We start from the raw sequence: 22,123 nt of genomic DNA on the forward strand, positions 1-22,123 counted from the left end.
TGGGGGGTGCTTAGCAGGGGCGGGGGCTGGGGGAGGGGGAAGAAAACACATGCACGCACCACAGCCACCGGCCCCTCCAGTGTTGGGATCCCAGCAGCGCCAGGGGAGAAAATGCTAAACAGGGATTTTGAGCTCTGTTCAAGGGGGACTTGTGGGGAAAGTTGGGAAACCAGCCAATTCCCCACTGGATTTAAAACCTGAGAAATCTAAGTCGGCAGGGTTAAATGTGTATTGAATACAAAAGCACCGAGTACATTTGATTTTAATGGTGAGCAAGAAAGAATAAATACCGAGCTTATAAAGCGCTTCACATGCGGCCGGGCGCAGCCTGCCTCTCCCCTGCACGCCCCAGCCCACTCCCCCTAGTCCACCAGACACTGGCAAGGCTTTCTTCTGCTCTTTCCTTTCTCTTCTTGTTAAAAAGAAAATCTAAATCCTCTGGTAACATCTGAACTCCAGCCACAGGTGCCTGGCTACAAAGCTTCTTCCAGAAGGGCTGAACGGCTAGCCCCCATGCTCCTGCCACCCCGGGGCCAACGGCCGCACTGCTAACCAGACGTTTGTGGCCAAGTACGCGGTAAAGCCCGGCTGGGGGCCAGAGGCTCCTGACAGGAGAGCCGGTCGGGCCATTCTTTTCAAGGCCCTCGAGGGGCCCCGTGTCTCCCAGGGTCACCCGTAGCGGACAGCGGTGCATACTGGAAAGGCTTACACGAGTACACTCAGCGGGCAGATTCCGGGGCACGGGGCACTGCCGGGCCCAGAAAGCACGAGCCTTCCAGGACCCCCAATTTAGTCCCATAGTGACCCTGCTTGGCAGAGGGTGTGTGGGGTGGCAGAAGTGTGGTATACATGCCCACCTCATGCCAGGCACCACACACATGTGATCTCACTACCCTCACCAGGCCGGGGGCTGCTGAACCTATTTTACAGATGATCAAACTAAGGGTCCGAGAATTAAACGTCTTGCCTGAAGTTATACAGTCAGGAATTGCCAACCTGTGATTCAAATCGGGTCAGGCCTCTTCGACTTCCAAGCTCAGGAGAAATGGTTCTGCCAGGCACACTGCCCCGAGGGTACCATAACGCAGGGTGGGCAGAGCCCAGGGTACCGATCCGCTCGCCTCCTACACCAGAGCAGTGGCACAGGCGGGTACTACTCGAGTGTTTCTTGGGGTAAGGTTTGCCTTCCCAAGTCCTCAGTTGCCGGTGGGTGTGGCTGGGCCTCCCCCAGTCCACATGGATCCCCACGCTGGTGAGACTGCATGGAATCCACAGGAGCTGTCTCCAATACCTGAGCTTTCCCAGCAGGAGCAGTCCTGTCCCGGATCATGCTTTGCAAGAGAGCCCCTGCCTGCCTTGGATCCCAGGTCTCTACAGGGAATTCTGAGAGCAGCCCTCTCTGTAGGGCTGGCTGAAGGAGAGGCTGCTTGGTGAGGAGTGTGGAGAGGCAGGCCCGGGCTCCGTGGCCAGCTTGGCCTCTTAGCATCTCTGTGGTCTCGGCTGCCTGCTGGGTAAATAGCTCTGCCTCCTCCAGGCTGTGGTGGGGACACATGAGATCATAATTACACGAGGGCCCAGCACAGTCCTAGGCACGGAAAAGACGCTCAGTACGTAATTGTTAATTCTCTTCACCTCTGTGTCTTTGCCAAGCCCCAACACTACCCCAGAGATTCCACAGAAAGCCCAGCTCACTGCTAATGATTACTTTTTCTCCATCAAAGGCTCTGGCCCAGTATTTCACACTAAGGCAGATTCCATGGAACTGCAGGTGGAGGGTCTTGGGAGAGCTCAGTATGCCGGAAAGACCATGGGTTCTAGAGTCTGGTGACCCCTTTCTGCGTTTGAGGGACTTGGGTTAGGTTACCAAGCATCAGTTTTCTCATCTCTAAAATGGGTGGAGATGATGTCTACTTCAGAGAGTTACTGTGAGGCCTAGCTAGGATTACTTGCTGACTATAAAAAATCCTCGGCAAATGATAGTCACTAAGAAACTGAGTCACTCCTTAGAACTTCTAAGGTTCAGGGGCGCCAGGGTGGCTCAGTCGGTTAAGCGACCGACTTCAGCTCAGGTCATGATCTCCTGGCTTGTGGGTTTGAGCCCTGCGTCTGGCCCTGTGCTGACAGCTCAGAGCTGGGAACCCACTTCGGATTCTGTGTCTCTCCTTCTCTCTGCCCCTCCCCTGCTCACACTCTGTTTCTCTCTTTCTCTCTCAAAAATAAATAAATAAACAAACAAACAAATAAATAAATAAACAAACATTAAAAAAAAAAAAGGAAGTTCTAAGGTTTAAAAGCCTGTTAAGAGTATGAGCCACTGCTGTGTGGCAGGCACTGTGCTCGGTGCTTTACAAGGATCGTCTATGTTTTCTCTCTCAAGGCCTCTGGGGAATGAGGGCATGTTAGACAGAAGGTGGTTTTTTTTTTTTTTTAATGTTTATTTATTTTTGAGACAGAGAGAGACAGAGCATGAATGGGGGAGGGTCAGAGAGAGAGGGAGACACAGAATCTGAAGCAGGCTCCAAGCTCTGAGCTGTCAGCACAGAGCCTGATGCGGGGCTCGAACTCACGGACCGTGAGATCATGACCCGAGCCGAAGTCGGACACTCAACCAACTGAGCCACCCAGGCGCCCCCAGAAGGTGTGTTAAAGGGAGAGAGGTGGGGTGCCTGGGTGGCTCAGTTGGTTGAGCGTGCTTTAGGTGAAGGTATCTAAGTCCCCACCGCCCTCGCCCCCCCACCTCCACCCCTGCCCTCTAACTCCTACACACAGGAGGGAAGGGAAGGAAAAGAGCACCACAGAATTTTCCAACATCCGCACAGAAAGCAGCCACCCAATCGATGCTGGGCGTGTGCACCAAGTATTAAAAACAGACACGGTAGGGCCTGGCCACCTGCACCCCTCGCCTGCCACGTGTCACAAGATCAATTTGGATGTGTGCATTGGAAAAGGGGGAGCAGGGGTTGGGATGTGGGTTTGTGGGGCACTCTGGTCGCAGCTGGATGGGAACCTGACCTCTTGCTGGGCTGCAGGAGCAGTGGCTGCTTTGAACATAGAGACTGCTGCTTTGAGTCTGCTTTGAGACATAGAAACTCTTCTCTCGGTAAACAGGCCTCACCAAACGGTCCTGGCAAGTTTCCACTTTGAAGGAACCCATTAAAGTGGTTACGCCTCAGCACAGCCCAAGTCTGAGCTTCTAAGGAAAACGGGGCCCCACACCCAATACTTTTCCATGACTTTTGTCTTTAAAAACCTTGGATGGGGGGGCACCTGGGTGGCTCAGTCGGTTAAGCGTCTGACTTCAGCTCAGGTCATGATCTCATGGTTTGCGAGCTAGAGCCCTGCGTTGGGGTCCACGCTGGCAGTGCAGAGCCTGCTTGGGGTTCTTGCTCTCTCCTCTCTCTCTGCCCCTCCCCCCACCCCAAAGAAACAAACTTAAAAACAAGAACAAAAACAACTCGGATGGGTCTCTCTGCTTCGCCCACCCCATTCCAAGGTGTCGGTGGGTGTGTCACCCTGACTTGGGACTTCACTGGGCAAGGTGGAGCTCCACATGAGGCCTGGAACAGGAGGCCCTGTCTCCATCCGAGCTAGCTCGAGATTCTCTGGGCGTAGCCTCTGCCCTCGCAAAGGGACATCAAACGCATTTCCAAACCAAGAGCAGGCAGGAATGAGACCCCTGCTGCCAGACTTCTGCTTCCTTTGTGAGGAAAGGCAGTTGGAGCTGGGTTTTAAAGCTCACTGGCTAGAAGTAGGAGTCAACCTAGATGTGCTCAAGTGACGCACACACGCACACACGGCAAACACATCACACGGTGGCCCACGGCTACCTACAGCTCTGGCCTACAAGTCGTCAAACTGGTTCGGGGAAAAGGAGACAGAAGCCCAGAAAATGCAAGTTTGGGTTCATGCCACGCAGAGAGGGAAGCTGAAAAACCCAATTCCCGGTTTTGTTTTGCAAGGCAGCTGAGTTCAAACTCCCGAGGTTTAGTCAGGCAGGGAGGACGGCTCAGGCAGTGTTAGGCGAAGGGCAGAACCACTGGCTACTCACGGGCCTCGAGCGCTGTATCTTGGGAGGCGGCGGGCGAGTGGGACGGAGTCTTTGTGGCTGCATTAAAGCGAAACTTAAAACATCAGTACACATGGAGACGGTTTGATGCATTTCCACACACGGCACACGAGAGGACGCATCCAGTCGTCCAAGCCAGACCCCAAGAAGCGTCCTCGATGCCTCCCTCTCTCTCACTCCCATGTCAACTGGTCGCCGGACCCTGCACATGCATTTCTGAGGCCTGGATCACTGTAATCATCTCCCAACAGGATCTCCTCCAGCCCTTCTCCACATGGGCCCAGGGGGATCTTCTAAAATGCAATGCGACCTTGTTGCACCCCAACCTCGAGACCTCTGCTGCCCTTCCTGCCTCCTTGGGGGACAGCTCAACAAGGCTGTGGGATGGCATTCTAAGACCTGGGTTCTCTTGTGCCCCACACAGACCCCTCCCAATCTTCATCCTTGCTCACCAGGGCAGACCCTCAAATGGCCCTGGACTCTCATGCCTCGTTTCCTGCCTGCCCCTTAGGGTCGAATGACCCGCCCCATCCTGATCTGCCTGGCAAATAAATGTCTACTTGTCATTCAAGATAGTGGGTCACAGGCTGCCTTCAATGCTCCCCCTGCCCGGTGCTCCCTGCTACCTGGGACTTATCACCCGCTGTCTCCCTCCCAGCGCCCCCTCCCCTGCACTATCTTTCAAATGTTCATTTCCTTGAGGGATTCATCCCTGTTCCCGGGGGGGGGGGGGGGGGAATACCTGCAAAATAAATGTCTGATGAACAAATAAAATGGAACAAAACGCTTGGCTTTTGAAATCAGGATTTGAATAAAAACCAAGAGAGCACAGGCTTGTTGGCTGTCTCCTCCAACCCTTTATTTTGAAAGTCTAGCTTTGTCCTTTCAATGGCCTGCGTGCATAGATGCCCCAGACAGGTGTGGGGGGTGGGCAGGCAGAGGAAGGAAAGGAAGCCTTTACACTAGACCAAACCACGACCCTCCGCAAACCCTGGGAAGCTTCCGGTTGGTTCCTCCCCCTTCACCCAGGAGGTTCACAAAGTCTACACCTGCACTGCTCCCTTCGGCAGCCGATGGCCATGGGTGGCGGGTCTGAATTAAGATGTGCCATACGTATAAAATACACACTGACTTTCAGATACTCAGTTAGAAACATCTAAATGTATGTAAAGCATCTAAACAATTTTTTATATTTATTACTTGTTGAAATGAAAGTATTTTGGCTATTTGGTTAAATATCATTACGATTAATTTCATGTTCCTTTCTACGCTTTCGATGTAGTTACTAAAACATTTTTAGAATTCCACGTGTGACTTGCATGGGAGGCTCCCGCTAGGTTTCTCCTGGACGGTGCGTTAAAGCCTCATTTGGTTGCAGAAATTCTTTGGATACCAGACCTGCCTCGGAGCTCACTCTCTGGACCCAACTCCTGGAGAGTAGGGGCCATGTCTCAGGGGTCCCTGGGTCCCTGGGTCCCGGCACAGGGTCTGTCAGAGTGGCCCAAGGGGAGAGATGGCGGAGGCACTCGGTAGAGAATTTGGCCCCCCCGTAGCACGTCCAGAGCATGTCTGGATGGAGATACACTGGAGATACACTGAGGCTTTCTGGGCCCTGTGCTGTTTAGCTGGCAGCGTGGGCCCAACCGTGCTCACAGACCTGTCCTTGGCTGGAGCCCACCCGGGGGTTGGAAATGCCACCTGGGTGGAAATGCCAGTGAAATGAGCCCGGCAACCCACCGCACCCTATTTCTTCTCCATCATGTTTACAGGAAAAGTGTGGGGCAAAAGGGAATGGAGTCCCTCAGCCCACACTGATCAAGGGAAAGTAAAAGGACAGGGAGGGGGTGCCTCCTGCGGTGTGCACAGGCTGCCGCCTCGTCCCTCCCCCGCCTCTCCTCGTCACCCCGCCCTTCCCCCCCCAAGCCCTGCTTCACTTGTTTCTGGCCACTCTACTTCTGGATGACCAGTTCTCCAGCCCACACTCCTTGCGGCTCATCGCCTCTGACCGAGTCATTGTCACCCTGCTGGCGGGGGTGGCAGAACCCCCAGGAGGCGGCCTCTGGGGTCAGAGAGTCTTGGGCTGAACCCCAGCCCCCACCCCACCATTTGGATTTCCACAGGCCCATGATATAACCACCTGTGCCTCACTTTCCTCATCTGTAAAAGCAGGTAGTGGATTACCCACCCCAGGGGGCCGTTAGGGAGATTCAGTGAGACATGTTCGCCAAGATCTTCCCACTGTGCCGCCAGCAGACTTTAGCAACCATCACCGTTAGCAGGTCTCTCCCCCTCCAGCCTCTCCCCTCCCCATCCATCTCCACGCTTGTTCCAGAGTGGACTTAAAAAAATATATATATATACGCCCAATCGTGTCATTTGCCAGCTTAAATCATCTCAGCGGAAGGCCAGCGTCTCCCAAGGCATCTCCCACTGCATCCCGGGAGATGCATTGTATGAAGGAAGAAAAGGGGGTTCCCTAGCCTGACACGTCCGGGAAATGCTGCCTACCCGCCTTGCTCCTTTTGGAGATTCACAATGCCAGTTAGCACAGCAAAGGCTGCCAAGGCTTGCAGTAAAAAAACCCACCTTAAACAGGCAAATCCCTATTAACTTTTTTTCTTGTATCTCCTATTTCTCCCAATTTATTTGAACACAGACTCACTTTCCCTATAACAGCTGTTAATCTTCCCCAGAAAACGCTACCTGCAGCATTCAAAGCCCTCCAGGCACTGGGCGCCACCCACAGACCTCTGCTGTCTCCTCCCTGGTGTTTCCCCCCCCCCCCCCCCCCGCCCCATCCCTCCCCAGCCCCTCTACCCCATCCCACTCGGCTTACCCTCCTGTTCTCCCTGAGTGCTTCAATACTGGTCCCCTTGCCTGAAACACCTTTTCATTTCCTTGCGTCTCACCCTGGGTGCCTCGTATTTGTCCTCTGATGCCTGGCTCAGGTGTCACCGCCCCTGGGAGTCCCTCCCTGCACTTCCCTGCTACCAGTGTATTCACAGCACACAGGGTGTCATTTCTCTGTTTATCCTGGGATCTAGTAGAGTGCTGGTACATAATAGGCGCTCAGCAAAATATCCTTGGCTTAAAGTTCCTGGCACGTGCAGAGATTTGACAAATGTTCGCTCTCCAGATTTCGTATTTAACTTCTTTCCCTTTGACTGTCACCAGGAAGTGCTGGTCCTTTTGCAACTGAATTTATACATGGTGGGGGAGAACGTAGACTCTCGATCACACCCGACCCAGAAGCCAGCAGAGTAAGTCAGGGGGATTTAAAGTCACTATGAAAGGGTGATGTGGTACCTATGTTAGGGCCCCACTGCTGGGGTATATGGCACTTCCCACAGGGCCACGCACCAGCGGACACACCACTCCGAGAACTTCCCAAGTCTGCTGGCGTGGGATGGCAGCTGGGGACACAGGCTGGGGAGAGCTGAGTGCCCTGGGGACAATCAGAAGAGGCCACAAGGGTGAGTGGTGGTGATTTGGGTGGGAAGAGGGAGTGAAGAAAGAAGTCGGGGAAGGATAAACTCAACACACCACTTTGCAGAACGTGGCCCCAGTGCGCGGAAGCTGATTCGGGGACTAACTGAACGTGGCGGCAGGGTGGCCTGGGTGGCTCAGTTGGTTAAACATCTGACTCTTGGTTTTGGCTCAAGTCACGATCTCCTAGTTCGCAGGATCGGGCCCTGTGCTGGGCTCTGCGTTGAGGGTGCGCAGCCTGCTTGGGGTTCTCTCTCTCCCTCTCTTTTGGCCACGCTCTGATAAGGAAATAAACATTAAAAAGAAAAAAAAGAAAATGGGGGCTCTGGCAGTGTGAGCGGGGGCCCAGGGAGGCTGCAGAGCTGGCCAGGAGCCCTGTCCCCTACTCCCCAAGGGCAGAGACCCGCTCACATTCTTCTCTGCACCGCAGTCCCCAGTCCAGGGCCGGTACCGGCCTGTTCTTCTCTTCACATGGCCCTAGTATGAGGAGCATATCTATCTGTGAACAAGGAAACAGACTGCAGCGAGGCAAAGTAACCTGCTCATGGCCCCAACTGGTACTGGGGAGTCCTGGGAGTGGGTCTCAGGCCTCAACTCTGGAACCAATGTGCTTCCCACTGCTGGAGTAGGTGGAGACAAAACCAGAAGAGCCTTAAATCAGAAGGAGCAGAGCACTGAGAAAGCCAGGTCCGGGCACCTGTGCACAGAAATCACGTTGTATGCGGCCCTCAATTCCCTGGCTGGATCAAAATGCGGCTACACTGACTGCTGTTTCTTAAGTGAGTTCAAAAGGCTGGGCCTTTGGCAATCTTTTGCTAAGAAGAGTTCCATTCAGCATTTCATCTGGCACTTCCTGAGCTGGGCTAGGGTAGGAGGGATGGTGGGGCTGGAGGTTTTGATAATCAACACATACACCTGTTTTCCTGAAGGTTGTGTCCAATCAGGGAAGCAGACTCATGCTCACAGAGCGGAAGCATTCCTCCTACGTATGTTTGCAGAACAACTGCTTGGGGCCAGGGCCCAGAGACTCAGGAGAGTAAGACACAGTTCCTGTCCTTAAGAAATGTATGGTCTGGTGGCATTTGACCTATCGTAGAAAAACACCTTTCCGAGTTTATAAAGAGTATTTGGGCTAAAACCAAGAGATATACGTCGAGCTAGAAAGACGTGGGTTCATGTGTCAGCTCTGCCGTTTTCCAGTTGAGTTCAATACTGGTTCTGCCACTTGGGTGAGTTATTTAACCCAAGTCCCAGTTCACTCTTCTGCAAAATGGAAATAACTCCTGAGTCACATGCACTGGTGTAAGGATACTACAACAGGAGTTCAGTTGTGGCCTTGGGGGCTTTGGCCCAGCGCCTGATGATGAACAGGACCAGCCAATCCCCTCTTCCCCTGTTGGACTGACAAGTCTTCCCAGAAAGGTCCCGTGGATGTGAAGACCTTGGTTTTCCAAGGGACTGTATTGTCAGCAAGGCACTGTTGAAAGTGACTGGATTTTAATAATAATCTCTCTTATTTATACGATGTGTTTTCCTTTCAAAGCATTTCTGCTTCTCCTCTTTCCTCTGAGACTCCTATCCCTCAGTGAGGCAAGTTAAAGGAGGATCATTTCTCTGCTATAGTGGCAGGAAACAGGAGGCCCGGAGAGGTTAAGGGACTAGTATGAGGTCACACAGCTAGTAGCAGGAACTAAACAAGCAGGTATTCTTAGTGCATTGCACTACCCTTGTCAACCCAAATTTCCAGAGTCCTCTGGAATCCCTTCTGATGTGATTTTTCTAATCCCTCTGCAGACAGAATCTGTTGTTAGAGATCTGTGCCTAGGAGAAAACGTGCATGAGAGAGTGACTCACATCTTCCCCTTCCTTCCTTGAGCACGTCTTTCCAGTGCCTTCCAAAGGAGGTATGAAATTCATTTGTTCATTCATTTAACAAACAGTGCACATCAGTGAAGACGACACAGTCCTGTCCTCCAAGGCCTCCCACTCTGATATAATGGGTGATGATGCAGGGGGGATAGAGGGGTGTGGAGGTTGTGGAGGTCCACAGGGGGAGCTTCTCTACTGGATAGGGGTGGTAGAGAGTTCGAGTGCACGGTACAGGGGAACTACGGTGGCCCAACATGGCTAGAGCAAGGATAAATGTGAAGACAGGTCAGGCCAGGACCCTGGATGGGCCGGTGGGGGTCACATAATATAGGTCCTTGAATATCAGGCTAAGGAGTGTGGCTTTTCTCTTGGGAGCAGTCGGGAAGGATTTAGGTAAGGGGTTGGGGGGACATATCAAAGCCTTGGTGTAGAAGTTGGATGGGAGGAGGAGGATGGGTGGGCTTCTAAGGACAGGCATTCCCCCTCTCTGCCCACCGCCAGCCACAGGGCCCTGCCCAGGCCTCCATGTTGTGAACTCACTGCTCCCGGCCACCTGACTACTGCGCGATGTAAACGTGAGAGAGTAAGCCCGAAAGTGTGATTGACACGGAAGTCCCAGAGAAGAGAGGAACGCTTTGGCCTCTGCCCGGCCCTTGGCGTTTGTATCTGTCAGCCGTGTGAGCCAGGTGAGTATGTTCATTGGCTATGAAGCCCACATTTATGAGGACAGCATCTGATTTGCAGTTAATTTGTTGATGCAGCAAAACACATTGTTTCCAAAAGGTCAGGAGGGGAAGCCGTGTTGGAATATCAACTTAATTACCTGGGCGGCATGGATGAGCGGGTGCCCTGCACAGGGCTCCTGGTGGCAAATGCTTGACTGGAGGCACGGCCCTGGAGCAGAGGGTGCAGTGCGTGCTTGGTGGGGGTCGGGGTGGGGGGGTCAGCCTGCACAGTAGGCACAGCCAGAGCACTGCCTGCCTGTGTGGTATGGCGTCTAACCAGCTTGCTTGCTTGCTTGCCGGGGGAATCCTCTGGATGGAAACGAGGGTCGTTACCCCATTTCACAGATGAGGGGAGGCAAAGACTTGCCCAGGGCCACATAGGGCAGTGGATGACAGGCCTCCGAAAGAGGGTCAAAGAGCTCATCTGAAGTCAATTGTGGGTCGGGGCGGGGTCCTGTGATCTAAGTGGGAGGGGCTGGCTGTTTAGGAAGCAAAGCATGGATTTACTCAGTCCCCAAGGGGGACACATCTTAGACTATCCCTTCAACATGTTTCGAGGTCACAATCAGCATCGCCATTAGGCTGTTGGGAATGTAGGGGCAGGAGGGAGTGGAGGGACAGGTGCTACCTAAGGCCACACAGAAGGTGAAATGTCAAAGTCAGTGGGGAGATAGGCCAGACCCCAATCAGAGACTGGTGGCATGGCAAGGGAGGCATAAGAACAGAGATGCAGGAGGCCCACGGGATCCACGAGCTTTGTTGAAAGCAGAAGGCTGTGCATACAAAGCTTGGGGTGTGGAGGCAGCCAGGGCCCTCGCACTTCCCCCTTCTGAGGGCTGGAGATAGTGGATGTGCCTGATGGCAGCTGGAGGTCTCGGGTCCTATGTCCGAATGGTGCTCTGAGCTGCCTCTTCCCCGTCAGACTCTGTGTAGCCCATAAGGAAGCTGCCCCAGCGTCCCCAAAGGGGAGGCTGGATAGATGCCTGGGATTTCTCTATCCTAGGGATGTGCCCCAACCAGATATGTTGCCAGGAATGGAGAGGGAGAAAGAGGAAATTCACAATTAAACTCTGTCACTGTTTAAGGAGGAAAGAGTTCACCTGGTTAATTTTCCTGGCTAGTAGCCACATCAATTCTCTGACCTGTGCATGAGACGGCCCTGGTTGGGAGAGGAAGGCAAAGCGTTCTGTGGCTTTACAAAGGGCCTCCGGGCTGAGAGTAGGCCTCCTCTACTCCTCGGGACTGGAAAGCTGCTATTATGCAAGATACGGAAATAAAAGAAGGTTCCTTTTGATATGCCTCCAAAAAGGACTGTACTGGCGCTATATTTTGTGGAGAGCGTCGCCTTTGAAATGCCCAACCAGCTCTTTTGGGCACAGCTCCTACCTGTTTCCTAACTCCTGTCATTACCTGCAGTCCTCTCGTCCACCCTTGAGAGCTGGTCCTGCCTGTGGGAGGATCAAATGCCTGCCTCTGCTTCAGCGTTTCAGCAAGGACAGCTGGAGGGGCTGGGCGCTGGTGTCCCGGGGTACTCGCTCTGTGCCGACAGCGCTGGGCAGGGCCCTGGGCCCCTAGACAGGATTCCGGAACCTTCTAGCCCTGAGCACCCGCAGAGTTACCTCCATGCTCCAGGCTGTAATCTTGGAGGGACGCTCCTTACAAGATGCGGCACAGGGTGGACTTTCTACATCACGGCCGAGGATGAAGTTTCCAACCTGCCCACAGCGGGTGGCAAGGAGGTGCTTGTACATGGGAAAGGGAGGTTGGTGGGGGGCTCTTATCTTGGAGCACCCTGGATGGGCCAGTGTTACTCCAAATATCCCAGTCAGTCCTAAAACTCTGGACAGAGGCTCCATCATGATCCCTGTTCTATAGACGTAGAAACTGAAGCCTCTTGCTGAAACTCACACAACATAGTTAGGAAGTCAGTGAGGCCGGCTGCCGGGCAGAGGAGGGTCTCAACATGCCGTGACTTGCCGTCCTGAGGCATCATCTGTGAGAGGACACTCAGGACCAAAGGTGGTCCTCTGAGAGAAGCCGTGGCACCTGCCACTAGGTCTGTAAGCCATCATCTCCGGAAAGGGGATGCTTAGGTTACAGTCCCCTCAACAGGTCACCTTGCGAGGCCATTCTCTCAGGTTGGTCCCGGGCACTTTCTCCGCAGTGAGTGTGGAGCTGAAAGACCTCTCAGCCCGGTCCCGAAGAGCGGTGCGTTCCTCCCTGATGTTGACAGGAGTAGTATTTTGTAGTGGTGCTGGTTAATTTGTAGTGGCATTTGTGGTTTGAAGCCTTGTCAAGATCCCTGATTACCTCCCGTGCAAGGAGCTTGGCTGATGGGGAAGTTCACATGCTGAACAAAAGCGGCGAGGCAGCTGTGAGGAAGGCTGCGAGGGGGCCGGGTGACCCCAGCCGCTTGGGGGACAGAGGCGGGGGTAGAGAGGAGGGCCGGCAGTGGGGTGGGGGAGGGGTGCCTTTTGTTTTTAGTCAGGTGCAGCTGCTCGGTCTGAATAGGTGGCATCCCATTGGTGGCCGGAGGTCGGGCCCCAGATGCGGCTGGTGGCTGGGCAGGGAGCTTTGCTGACGCGTACCATTCTCTGCCCAGACAGAAGCAGGAGGCGGGTGCTTCGCTGCTACCTACACCAGGGTAGCCATCGGGGATGCCATCAAGGGTGCCTGGGTGACATTCCCAGGAGGTGGGGGGTCATGGGGAGGGGCTTCCAGATGTCGGGAGACAAAACTCCCGCGATATCAACATGGGCTACTGTTTTCTTGGCCCTTGCTACATACCGGGGCCTGTGCTAGGAGCGTTACACGTAAGGCCTCTAATGACATCAACAACCCTGCAGAGAAGGGAAAAATGGGGAAAAAATCCCCATTTGGTAGATGAAGAAACTGAGGCCGCATGGCTCAGTGACTTGCCCAGGCCAGACCTCACAGCTAACAGGTGGCAGAGCCAGGATCCAAGCCCAGGCAGGTATGTCTGACTCCGAAGAGGCCCACATTCCTTCCATCAGACCCGATATCCCACTAGCAGAAGGAAGATGCAGAAACGTATCCCCTCAAGGCCGAGGGTGCTCTCCTCTCCCTGGGGAGATCTCCCACACTATCCTTTGAGCTTTTTGCCCTGCTAACGTCTGTTCTGACCACACAGAAGCGTTCACCTCTGCAGCCACCTGCATTTCACCGGGCCTGTGTCCTGACTCGGTGAGGGTTTGCTCAGTGCATTTAAGGGCCAGGGCCAGCTCAGCAAAACCGAGGCTAATTTATCATCTCCGGAATGATGTCCACCCCAAGCAGTACGCCACTAGCAAATTAAAATAAAAATCTTCTCCTGATTTTGCAGTTGTACAGCTAGAACTGCACGGCATCCTCTGGACAGAGAGCCTGATGTCACGAAAGCCTCTCCACCGCTCTCCCTGGTCCGCTCGCCGCCTAGGGGAGCTGGGCCCGGCCCCACAGACTGTCCTTAGCAGGCTGTCCAAGGCCAGCCCCCACCAGCCCCATGACTCACCCCACAACAAGCAGCCCCTTCTGTCTAGCCCCAAACAGACCCCGCCCTGTCCGTCCTGTGCCACCCGTCTTCACGGTCAAATGCTCATCTCGTGTGCCCCTCTTGCTCTTGCCTACCCGATGGATCCTTCTCATCCCTCAGGCCTCTGCCCCTTCCCTGGAAGCCACCTGTCTCTTCCTGGCTCCGCAGGGCCGGGCTTCTTTCTTCTGTCCCTCTCCTGATGACACTGGGCCCCTCAAAGGTGGCACCGCATCCAGTTCACACCTGGACCACCGGCTCTGGGCGCAAGGCCGGCGCGTGGTTAAGTGCAAAGTACTTGCTTGCCCAAGACTGTGGAACCGGGACCAAATGATCAGGGAGGCCATCGCCCAGCATTTGACTCACCCAGACCAACTAGTCATTGTCCCCGGGCCCCAGCCGCTATGCCCAGAAGGCTGGCGGCATCTCCGGCATGCTTTTGATCAGGAAAAACTCCCAACCTAGAGGTATCCCGGTCCAACAGGTTGAGCCCCAGGGCCATGCCGAAAAGCAGGAGACTTTTTGAGAGGAATGCAAAAGTGAGAAGCAATACGATGCCCAGATGTGAAACATCCCCAAGTTTCCCCAGTGTGTCTGTTAAAGAAAGACAGTCAGGTTCAGGAGACAGAGGTTTTTTTTTTGTTTTTTTTTTTTTTTTTCCCCCTCCCTTGGAACAAATGGATGGAGGACCTGGTTTTAAAATTCCTGGACCCTGGAATACATTTCTATCTGTGTCAAAGTCTACCCCTCCACCGCCTCAGCAGAGTTTAAAATCCTAGCTAATAGGTTAACAACTGTTTTTCTTCAGCTTCAAATGGAGAATATCAGAAGGCCGGGGGAATATGCAGCTCTCCAATTTGTACGGACTGCACACAGCTCCCTGCAATGTGTGTTTGACAGGACTGACATTTTGTACCGCTGTGAGATGGGAAAACGTGTGACATTTTTATTCATGGTGGCGTACGCCCTTGTAATGATCAGCTCTGGTCGATGTGCTTACCGCAGCAGCCCCAGAGCCCTCGGAGAACAAACAGGAACCCAAGGTGCCAGCAGTTCGACTGCCTTATTAAACACCGCCAGGATCCTAACGAAGACCAACTACTGGAAAATCTCACTGTCAAATCCTCAAGGACATTGTCAGCGCACAGCTAACTGCATATACTTTTCATTTAAAATACTGAAATCCAGCATTGTGCCATTACGAGCGAGGGGAGGGGCGCTCGCTCCAGTGGCCATTCTGTCAGCCGCTTCTTCGGAGCTCCAGATGCTGGAGCCAGATGCCCAGTGGGGTTCACGGCTCGGAAAGGGGCAGCAGAGATGGGGAGCCGACCTTCTGAAAAGCCCAGCCCTACCTTCAGGGCGAAAGGCTGAAGGTTACAGGCCTCGGCTACGCGTCACCTGGAACGTCGACCCACGGGTTCTCTTTGTAAGCTGAAGCGAATCTGCGGAATTTGAAAATCCGCTCCCCTCTCCACCCCCACCCCCCACCCCAGCCAGCCATCTTTCTGTAGGCACAACCCATTACATCCTGCAACTTGGTGCTAATCAGCCTTCTGTTTGGTGGCAGACCTTAAGACATCTGTAGGAACACACGGCCGCGGCAGGTTTCAGACCCTGGCAGGAAGGCTGCGTGCCAGGATGCCCACCTGCATCCTCACCACTTGCCTCAATACAAAGGCCTCGAGGTCAGCGGGCAGGAGGACCCCCTCCCTTCCACTGATACACACTGATGGATGGAAGTCAATCACGTGGCCGACCCTCGGAGCTTTTCGGGTTGTTACGCTGGGTGATTTGGTTATGGCTGCATATACTAACATACTGATGTATTTATTTTGTAAATATGTGTTATTTATACGGTGCCTCCATTTCCATACTCCAGCCCTGACGCACCAAGGCACGCTCTGCTATTTATTTATGGGGTCCCTGTCGCAACGGGCCTAACAAGACGCCTGTGCGTGGTTCTTGCAGGTTTGCAACAAACCTTAAGTGGTCGGCTAAACAACCGGATGTTCTCCATCCATCACGGGCAGAGGCTTGCATTTTAAGGGGCTGCCCGTAAAGTTTAGCATAATACCGTCCATCATCCTTGGCAGAGATGACCTGGGACACCGGAAAGCTGGCAACCCAGAGAGCAGGAGCCGTAACACTCCACACTCCGGGAAGGGGGAGAGGGTGAATAAGGTATGGGTAACAGGACCCAGAGAGAGTGGAAAAAGAAAGGCGGCTGGTAGACAGCCTTGGGGCAAAAGTGGGACAGAGAGGGTGGAGGTCACTGTACCCTATTTCCCCCAAGCTGGCCGTTCTGTCCCTCGGCAGAACCTTTCACACTGGGCTACGGAGGGGGATGTCCACCCCGAACAGATACTCCCGCTCTCATGGGCTGTGCCTCAAATCTCATGAGAGCACGTTGGCGGGAGGAAGAGAAGCTCAGCCTGTGTCTAGCCTTGGGTCATTCTAAGGTGAACTTCAATAGCTCCCGCGGAGGGCAGCCAGCCGACCACCAGGTTGTGTCTCCCGGATCTCTCTCAAACCTTTCCCTTCTCTTCACCCCCATAAGCGGGGTCGTAGGTCAGACTCCCACTAGCTCTTGACTGTGAGTTAAAGGCCTCTTCGGCAGCCTCCCTGCTTCACCCACCTCCCACCCCTTCCCATGTGGCCTAGAAAGTCCCCGGATGCCACTCCCTCAAATACAATCTTCACTGGTTCCCTGACACCCACAAGACGCATTTCAAGCTCCCCCGAGACCTGGGCACTGCCCACCTCCGCGGTTTGGCTCCCAGCCCTGCCAATTGCTTCCTGGCCTCTTGCTTCCCCGTGTTAGCCCCCCTCTTCTCTGAAGAGTCAGCTTCTCCTATCCTTACATAGGTCACTCTGCTTCCCTGGAATGCCCTCCTCCTCCACCTAATATACAACTTATCTTTTAAGATGCAGCAGAAATGTCACCTCTTCTGAGAAGCCTGCCCTGGTTCGGCCAAACATCTTAGGGCCCCTCTCCAGCCAGTACACTATGTCCATTAGCATTTCTCTCTCCATATGGTTTGGAAAGAATGCCATGAAGGCAGGACCATATCTTATTCCTCTGTGACCCTGGGGCCTTGGACAGGGCTTTCAGCCGATACGCCTCGTTATATGTTGGATAAGTGAAGGAAGGCATTAATGAGGACATAAAAGAATAACTCAGAGTTCTGCCTGGCAAAAAAAAAAAAAAAAAACAACTCCAAGGCTTCAGGATTTTTACTCCCAAAGACAGAAGGGCAGCAGGGGAAGAAGAATTCTTAGCTGGTCATCATGGCTTGGGCAACTGAAGGTGTCTGGGAGATAGCCCTGGGGCAGAAGCTTCCCTCTCACCCTGCTTCCCCCATCTGTAGAAAGAACAACCCCTTGGTTAGCAGGCCTGGGAAGTGACAGTCTCCTGGGCTTCCTGACTGCTTTATTCCAGCCGGCCTCAAGGCACCATCTTGCCAAGACCCCACCTACTGGCCCTCTGCAAAGATTTTGCTGTCTCTTCTCCGGAAAGAGAGTGCAAACAGGGATCCACCTAGAAGGAGTTTGGGACCGGGGCATCCCAGGGAGGGCCGGGATGTACCCGTAACCATGGAACCGGATGGCTGATGGGGAGCAACACCTCAGAAACTCAGTTTCAACGGCTCCCAGGCAATGATAATCCCCTACCACACTTTGCATTTCAAGTGGGATAGAATCAACGATCCCTTGGGAGCAGTCCCTTTTATACGTTCTGTTTTCGTACTTTGATTACATTTTAAAATTCTCTGCAGTATCAACAAACAAACGCACCGCAACACTGCAGAAGACGCGGAACCAAGCAGACTGACGATAAAACCAACGTGGCAAAGCAATAGCTCAAATGAGGGACACGGTCAGGGCGATCCCAGATCCAGTGTGCAGGAGGCTGGCACGCAGCCTTTGCTGCCAAGGTGCCCCAAGATCAGGGGGCCTGGAGGTAAAGGGAAAAGCAGCTGGGGCTCTGAGTCTGAATCCATCGTACCAGCCAGGGGATTTAGGGTGAGGCCCTTGACCCTACTGAAGAGGAGGGCGGTCTAGATACCACTGCATCAGTCTGGGTAAGATAATGTGAGAAAAGGCAAGCACCCAGTACCCAGGCATTCAGAAGGGCAACATCACTGTTCCTTGTACACTCCTCACTCCATGGTGGTAAGGAATCCGGGACTCTGTAGGTTTATTCTGGGGAGAAAGCCAGGTCCCAAATCCAGGCAGCAGCCATGAGCAGAGGCAGAACAAAGTGCCCTTGACCCCCACGGCCATCCTGTCCACACTGCTGGAGTCTAAACCAGGCGGAAATGACGGCGAGAGTTTGACGAGAGGCTCAGAGTGAGGGGAGAGCCTGGTCTCCGGCGTCAGACAGACCTGGTGTGGAATTCTTGCTCTGCCACTTACTGTGTGACCTTGGGCAAGTCGCTTAACCTCTCTGGGACTGGCTTTCTGGAGATAATAATAACTGTATCAATCTTACAGGGTTGTTGAGAAGATTAAGTGAGGTGATTTGCCGGTGAGAGGCCTGAATCCCACAGAGTAGGTCCACGTTATAATGAAAACCAACCCAGTCCACCTGACCCATCCTTATGGTGCCACTGCTCAGTCTGTCATCCCTTCCTTCTCGGCATGGCCAGGTTAATAATTTACCTAGTTCACAGATGTGCTTAGGGATGGACGGGGGACAACACGACAGGCAGCTCCTGGCATAGCACGCTTGTAGCCATGGGGTGGGGACTCCCGGCATGGCCCCTGACACCATTCGAGTCCATTCTCCCAGAGGATCTTGCTTGTAGGAAATAACTTATTTTCAATATTTTATGTTTTATTTCCCCTTCCCTACCGTGATAAACTCCCCACCTTTGGCACAGAGAATTCTAATCTGAGAAAATGCCTCCTCTGGTCTCGCTGAATCAGATTTCCTGCTCTTGTCCTGCTGGGCTCAATATCTCGCTGGCAGGGAGCTGGATTCGGAGCTGCTCCAGCACAGACCTTAAAAGAAATGCTGTTTTTAGGCTCTGGTCAGTCCTCTGGCAAAGAGGCCCCGCTGTCACGCTGCGGAGCGTGCACAGACTCGGGGGACGCAGGAGGCCTGTCGCTCACGCACGGCACCACGCACGGGGGTTTCAAAGGGAACACGGGCCCTTCAGAATACCAGCCACCCCTGTTTTCAGTTTCTCCTGCTCTGCCGAACTGAGCGGCTGCTCAAGGCGCGCACGGAGCTACTCCCACCTTTTCCTGCAATTCTCCACATTTCACGTACTCACTCAGCACTCGGTCATTCCCCAAACTCTGTCTGCACAAGTCCTCTGTGCCAGGCCCCGTGAGGCTGCCAAGGTCACAGAGCTGAAGCTGATACCGTCCCCGTCTCGGGACAGTGTGTCAGGCATGGGGATGGGGCCGATCCAGAGCAGGGAGGGAAGAGCTCTGCTTGGAGGAGTCAGGGAGGGCTCCTCGGGAAAGAGGGGCTTGAGGGGGGCCCTGAAACATTGATGGGCTTTTGTCAGGAGGAACAGAGGAGGAAGGACATTCCTTCCTGGCAGTGGACAAAGTAGGAGCTGGTTCACCGAGGGGCTCCCCCCGGCACCCAGCATGGGATCTGGCCTGGAGCAGATACCCAGGAAGAGCAGTGGAATGAACGAGTACAAATTGTGTGCTGGGGACAAGAGGAAAGGATGGGACCCTGTCCAGGTTGGAGGGCACTTAGCAGAGCCTCACAGGGGGAGAAGCACTGGCCTGACGTGGAGGATGGCAGGTACTTCCAGCCCAAAAGGCTCAGCGGTGGGCAGGGGAGCCTGAGAGGGGGGTCATTCCGGCAGAGCCCTGAAGACTGGGTAAGTTCTCCGACCACCAGGTGAGTCTGTGATCGGGGACGGAAATCCTGGGGAGGGTCCCATATTCTGGAGGGCCAAAGGGCCTGCCTATCTCATTGCTTGCTGATGTTCTCTGATGTCCCTATGCCTCACAGACCAGTTGAGGAGAGCAACGTGTGACCCCAGAAATAGAGGGATGTATGGGTACAGTGGGCTGGCGTCCTGGTAGAACTGGGGTGGGGCAGGTTTGGGGGAGGCCAAGGGCACTGAGAGAAGCTCACGAAACAGGAATGAGGTAAAAGCAGATACCGGGGCGACCAGAACAAAGATGCCGTGTTCTCAGCACAGAGCTGGGGTACAAACCCAAGCTCTAGTCACAAATGACACGGCTTGGAATCCTGACTGTTGCTTCTAAGCTGTACACCCTGGCTAAGTCTCCATCCTCGCTCTGTCTGGCCCGTCTTCCCCTCTGCAAGGGGAGAGAATACCTGAAACTCCCCCAGGTGGCCGAAAGGATTGTGGGCTAACCTGTGGGTACTGCCGAGCACCGTACCTGGGGTTGGAACACAGTTCTCCGGGTCTCCGCTCAGTGCCTGGCGGGCGCGACATGAGCAATTTGTCCTCACGCCCCTCCCACAACTGCCCTGAGACCATCCAATGCCTCGCATACAAGAGGTGCTCAAACTGTTGGTAAACTGCTCAAAAGTTCTGGAAGGTGGGTGGTCAGGGAGGGAGCTGACCATCCTCACGTGTGCCGAGTGGAGACCAGGTGCTGTAGCTTAGCCAGCTACATTGCTGTCCGAACCCGGATTTTCTCCTGGCTGCTGACACTTCCCGGCCCTTCCAGGGCGCATCAGGAAATTCACCCCGCAGTGCTGAACTCTCTGGCCTTCTCAAGCTCCCGGCGACGAGACGAATAGCATCTGAGAAGGCTTAATCAGAATTCTCCTGAGTTTTCCACTTGTTATGAATTTCCGGAATCTGAGTTCTCTCTTTGATTGGCAAGGTTCCCCTCCCAAATCGAACATGTGTGCCCAGAGGAGCAAACCCTGGCCTTGTTAACCTTCCATTGGAAAGCTGTCTCTGGGCTAGCCTGGGCTCCTGAAAAAGTGAGTCCGCGTGGAAAGACAGGCCTGCCAGCCACCCTCTCCAGGCCTGACAGACCCACCAGCAATTAGGGGCCTCGCTGCTTTTGGAATGGCAGTGAATGAGTCCCAACAACTCTGGACAGCCACCCCACCAGGACTGAAGGCAGAGTAGGCTGTGGCCAGGCTGCAGCTGGCACAAAAGCTGGAGTGGAGCCAGAGGGGCTGGAGTGGGGGACCACCACAGTAGCATCCGCCTTCTCACGCACAGACATGGCTGAGAGGGCAGGAAGAGGGGCGATGGAAAAAAGGGGAACCAGGATTTGGAAACAACGGGGACTCTGGGGACTGTGAAAACACGGCTGACGAATCAGAGCACGAAAATGACTTTGGACTACAGACCACGATGCTCATCGGCTTCCTCCCGTCTGGTGCCCCAACCTGCCCCACGGCCTCTTGTGCTCTCTGTCCTAGTCACATCTGCTCCTTCCGGCGCCATCTCCTGGCCATGCCACCAGCCCCTCGCCCTCTCTTCCATGAGGCAACCCCTGCTCAGTTGAGGTGTTGGCTTTCCCACCAAGAGCTGTGGGGACACAGGTCAGTCACCAGCGCACACAGGCAGGAAGGCTGCCATTGAGGGGTATGGGTTCTGAGAGCCACGATGATGGTCAGGGCCTGGGCAGCCAGGCTGGCTGGGGGGCCGTGTCAGTGGGTGACCACCAACCAGCTGGCTCTTGCTTCCCCACTGGAGAAATACACGTATTTACCGAGGGCCTATGTGCAGCACTTAGCTGGACAGATAATATCACACTAAATCCTTACAACAACCTGGGACATGGGTACTACCATCCCCACGCCCAAGACGGGAAAACTCATTTCACTGAGGTTAGGAACAGCTAGTTAGTAACAGAGCTGAAATTTAATTCCAGAGCTGCCTGATGCTAAAACCTGTGCTTTATTCTCTCTACTACCCTGTCCCCCAGCAACCGATCAGCATCTGCCTTTTCAGTAGTTACATTTTGAGGGGTGGGGGGGACGCGGGCTGTGTTTGCTTTTTCTGTCTCTGTGAATGGATGGTATATACGCGTGTGTGTGCACGCATAATATTTTGACCACGCGACTTGAAAGCAAGTTTTAGACATCATGGTTCTTTGCCCCTAAATGTTTCAGTATGCATCTCCTAGGAATAAAGATAGCCCCCCACCAACCATGATATTAACAATAATTCCATCATATCAACTAACATCCTAGTCCATCTTCAAATCTGCCAACTTCCCCAAGAATGTCTTTAAAGCTTAAAAAAAAAAAAACCCACCATAATCCAAGTTAAGTTCTTCCTTTGCATTTGGTCATGCAGTTTAGTCTCTTCTATAGACAAAATCTTTGCTTTATGTAATTCAAGGGATGCCAGACTTTTCCTTCCCTTGACTGCTCTCCCTGGCTCCCCTCCTCCCTGGCTCAACCCTGGGAACAGGGGGTACCCCATTCCTCTGCCTTTTCCCCCTGCCTTCCTTTCCCCAGGCACACGGGACTAGACC

At 53.8% G+C, this 22,123-nt stretch overlaps 1 protein-coding gene across 21 annotated transcripts in view; it reads right to left on the minus strand.

The window, feature by feature from the left end:
• The window catches only part of DENND1A (DENN domain containing 1A), a 509,645-nt gene that overhangs the window by 24,153 nt on the left and 463,369 nt on the right, over nucleotides 1–22,123 (minus strand). For 18 of the 21 annotated variants that reach the window (XM_060608727.3, XM_060608728.3, XM_060608735.3 and 15 more), the window contains one exon: nucleotides 4,049–4,105. The exons of the other annotated variants lie outside the window; for them this stretch is intronic. In XM_060608727.3, coding sequence (XP_060464710.1) covers nucleotides 4,049–4,105 — 57 coding nt within the window. The remainder of the gene's footprint in view (nucleotides 1–4,048; nucleotides 4,106–22,123) is intronic. 21 annotated transcript variants of the gene reach the window in all.

The sequence above is a fragment of the Panthera onca genome, chromosome D4 (genome assembly GCF_046562875.1).
Source record: "Panthera onca isolate mPanOnc1 chromosome D4, mPanOnc1 haplotype 2, whole genome shotgun sequence".
NCBI lineage: Eukaryota > Metazoa > Chordata > Mammalia > Carnivora > Felidae > Panthera > Panthera onca.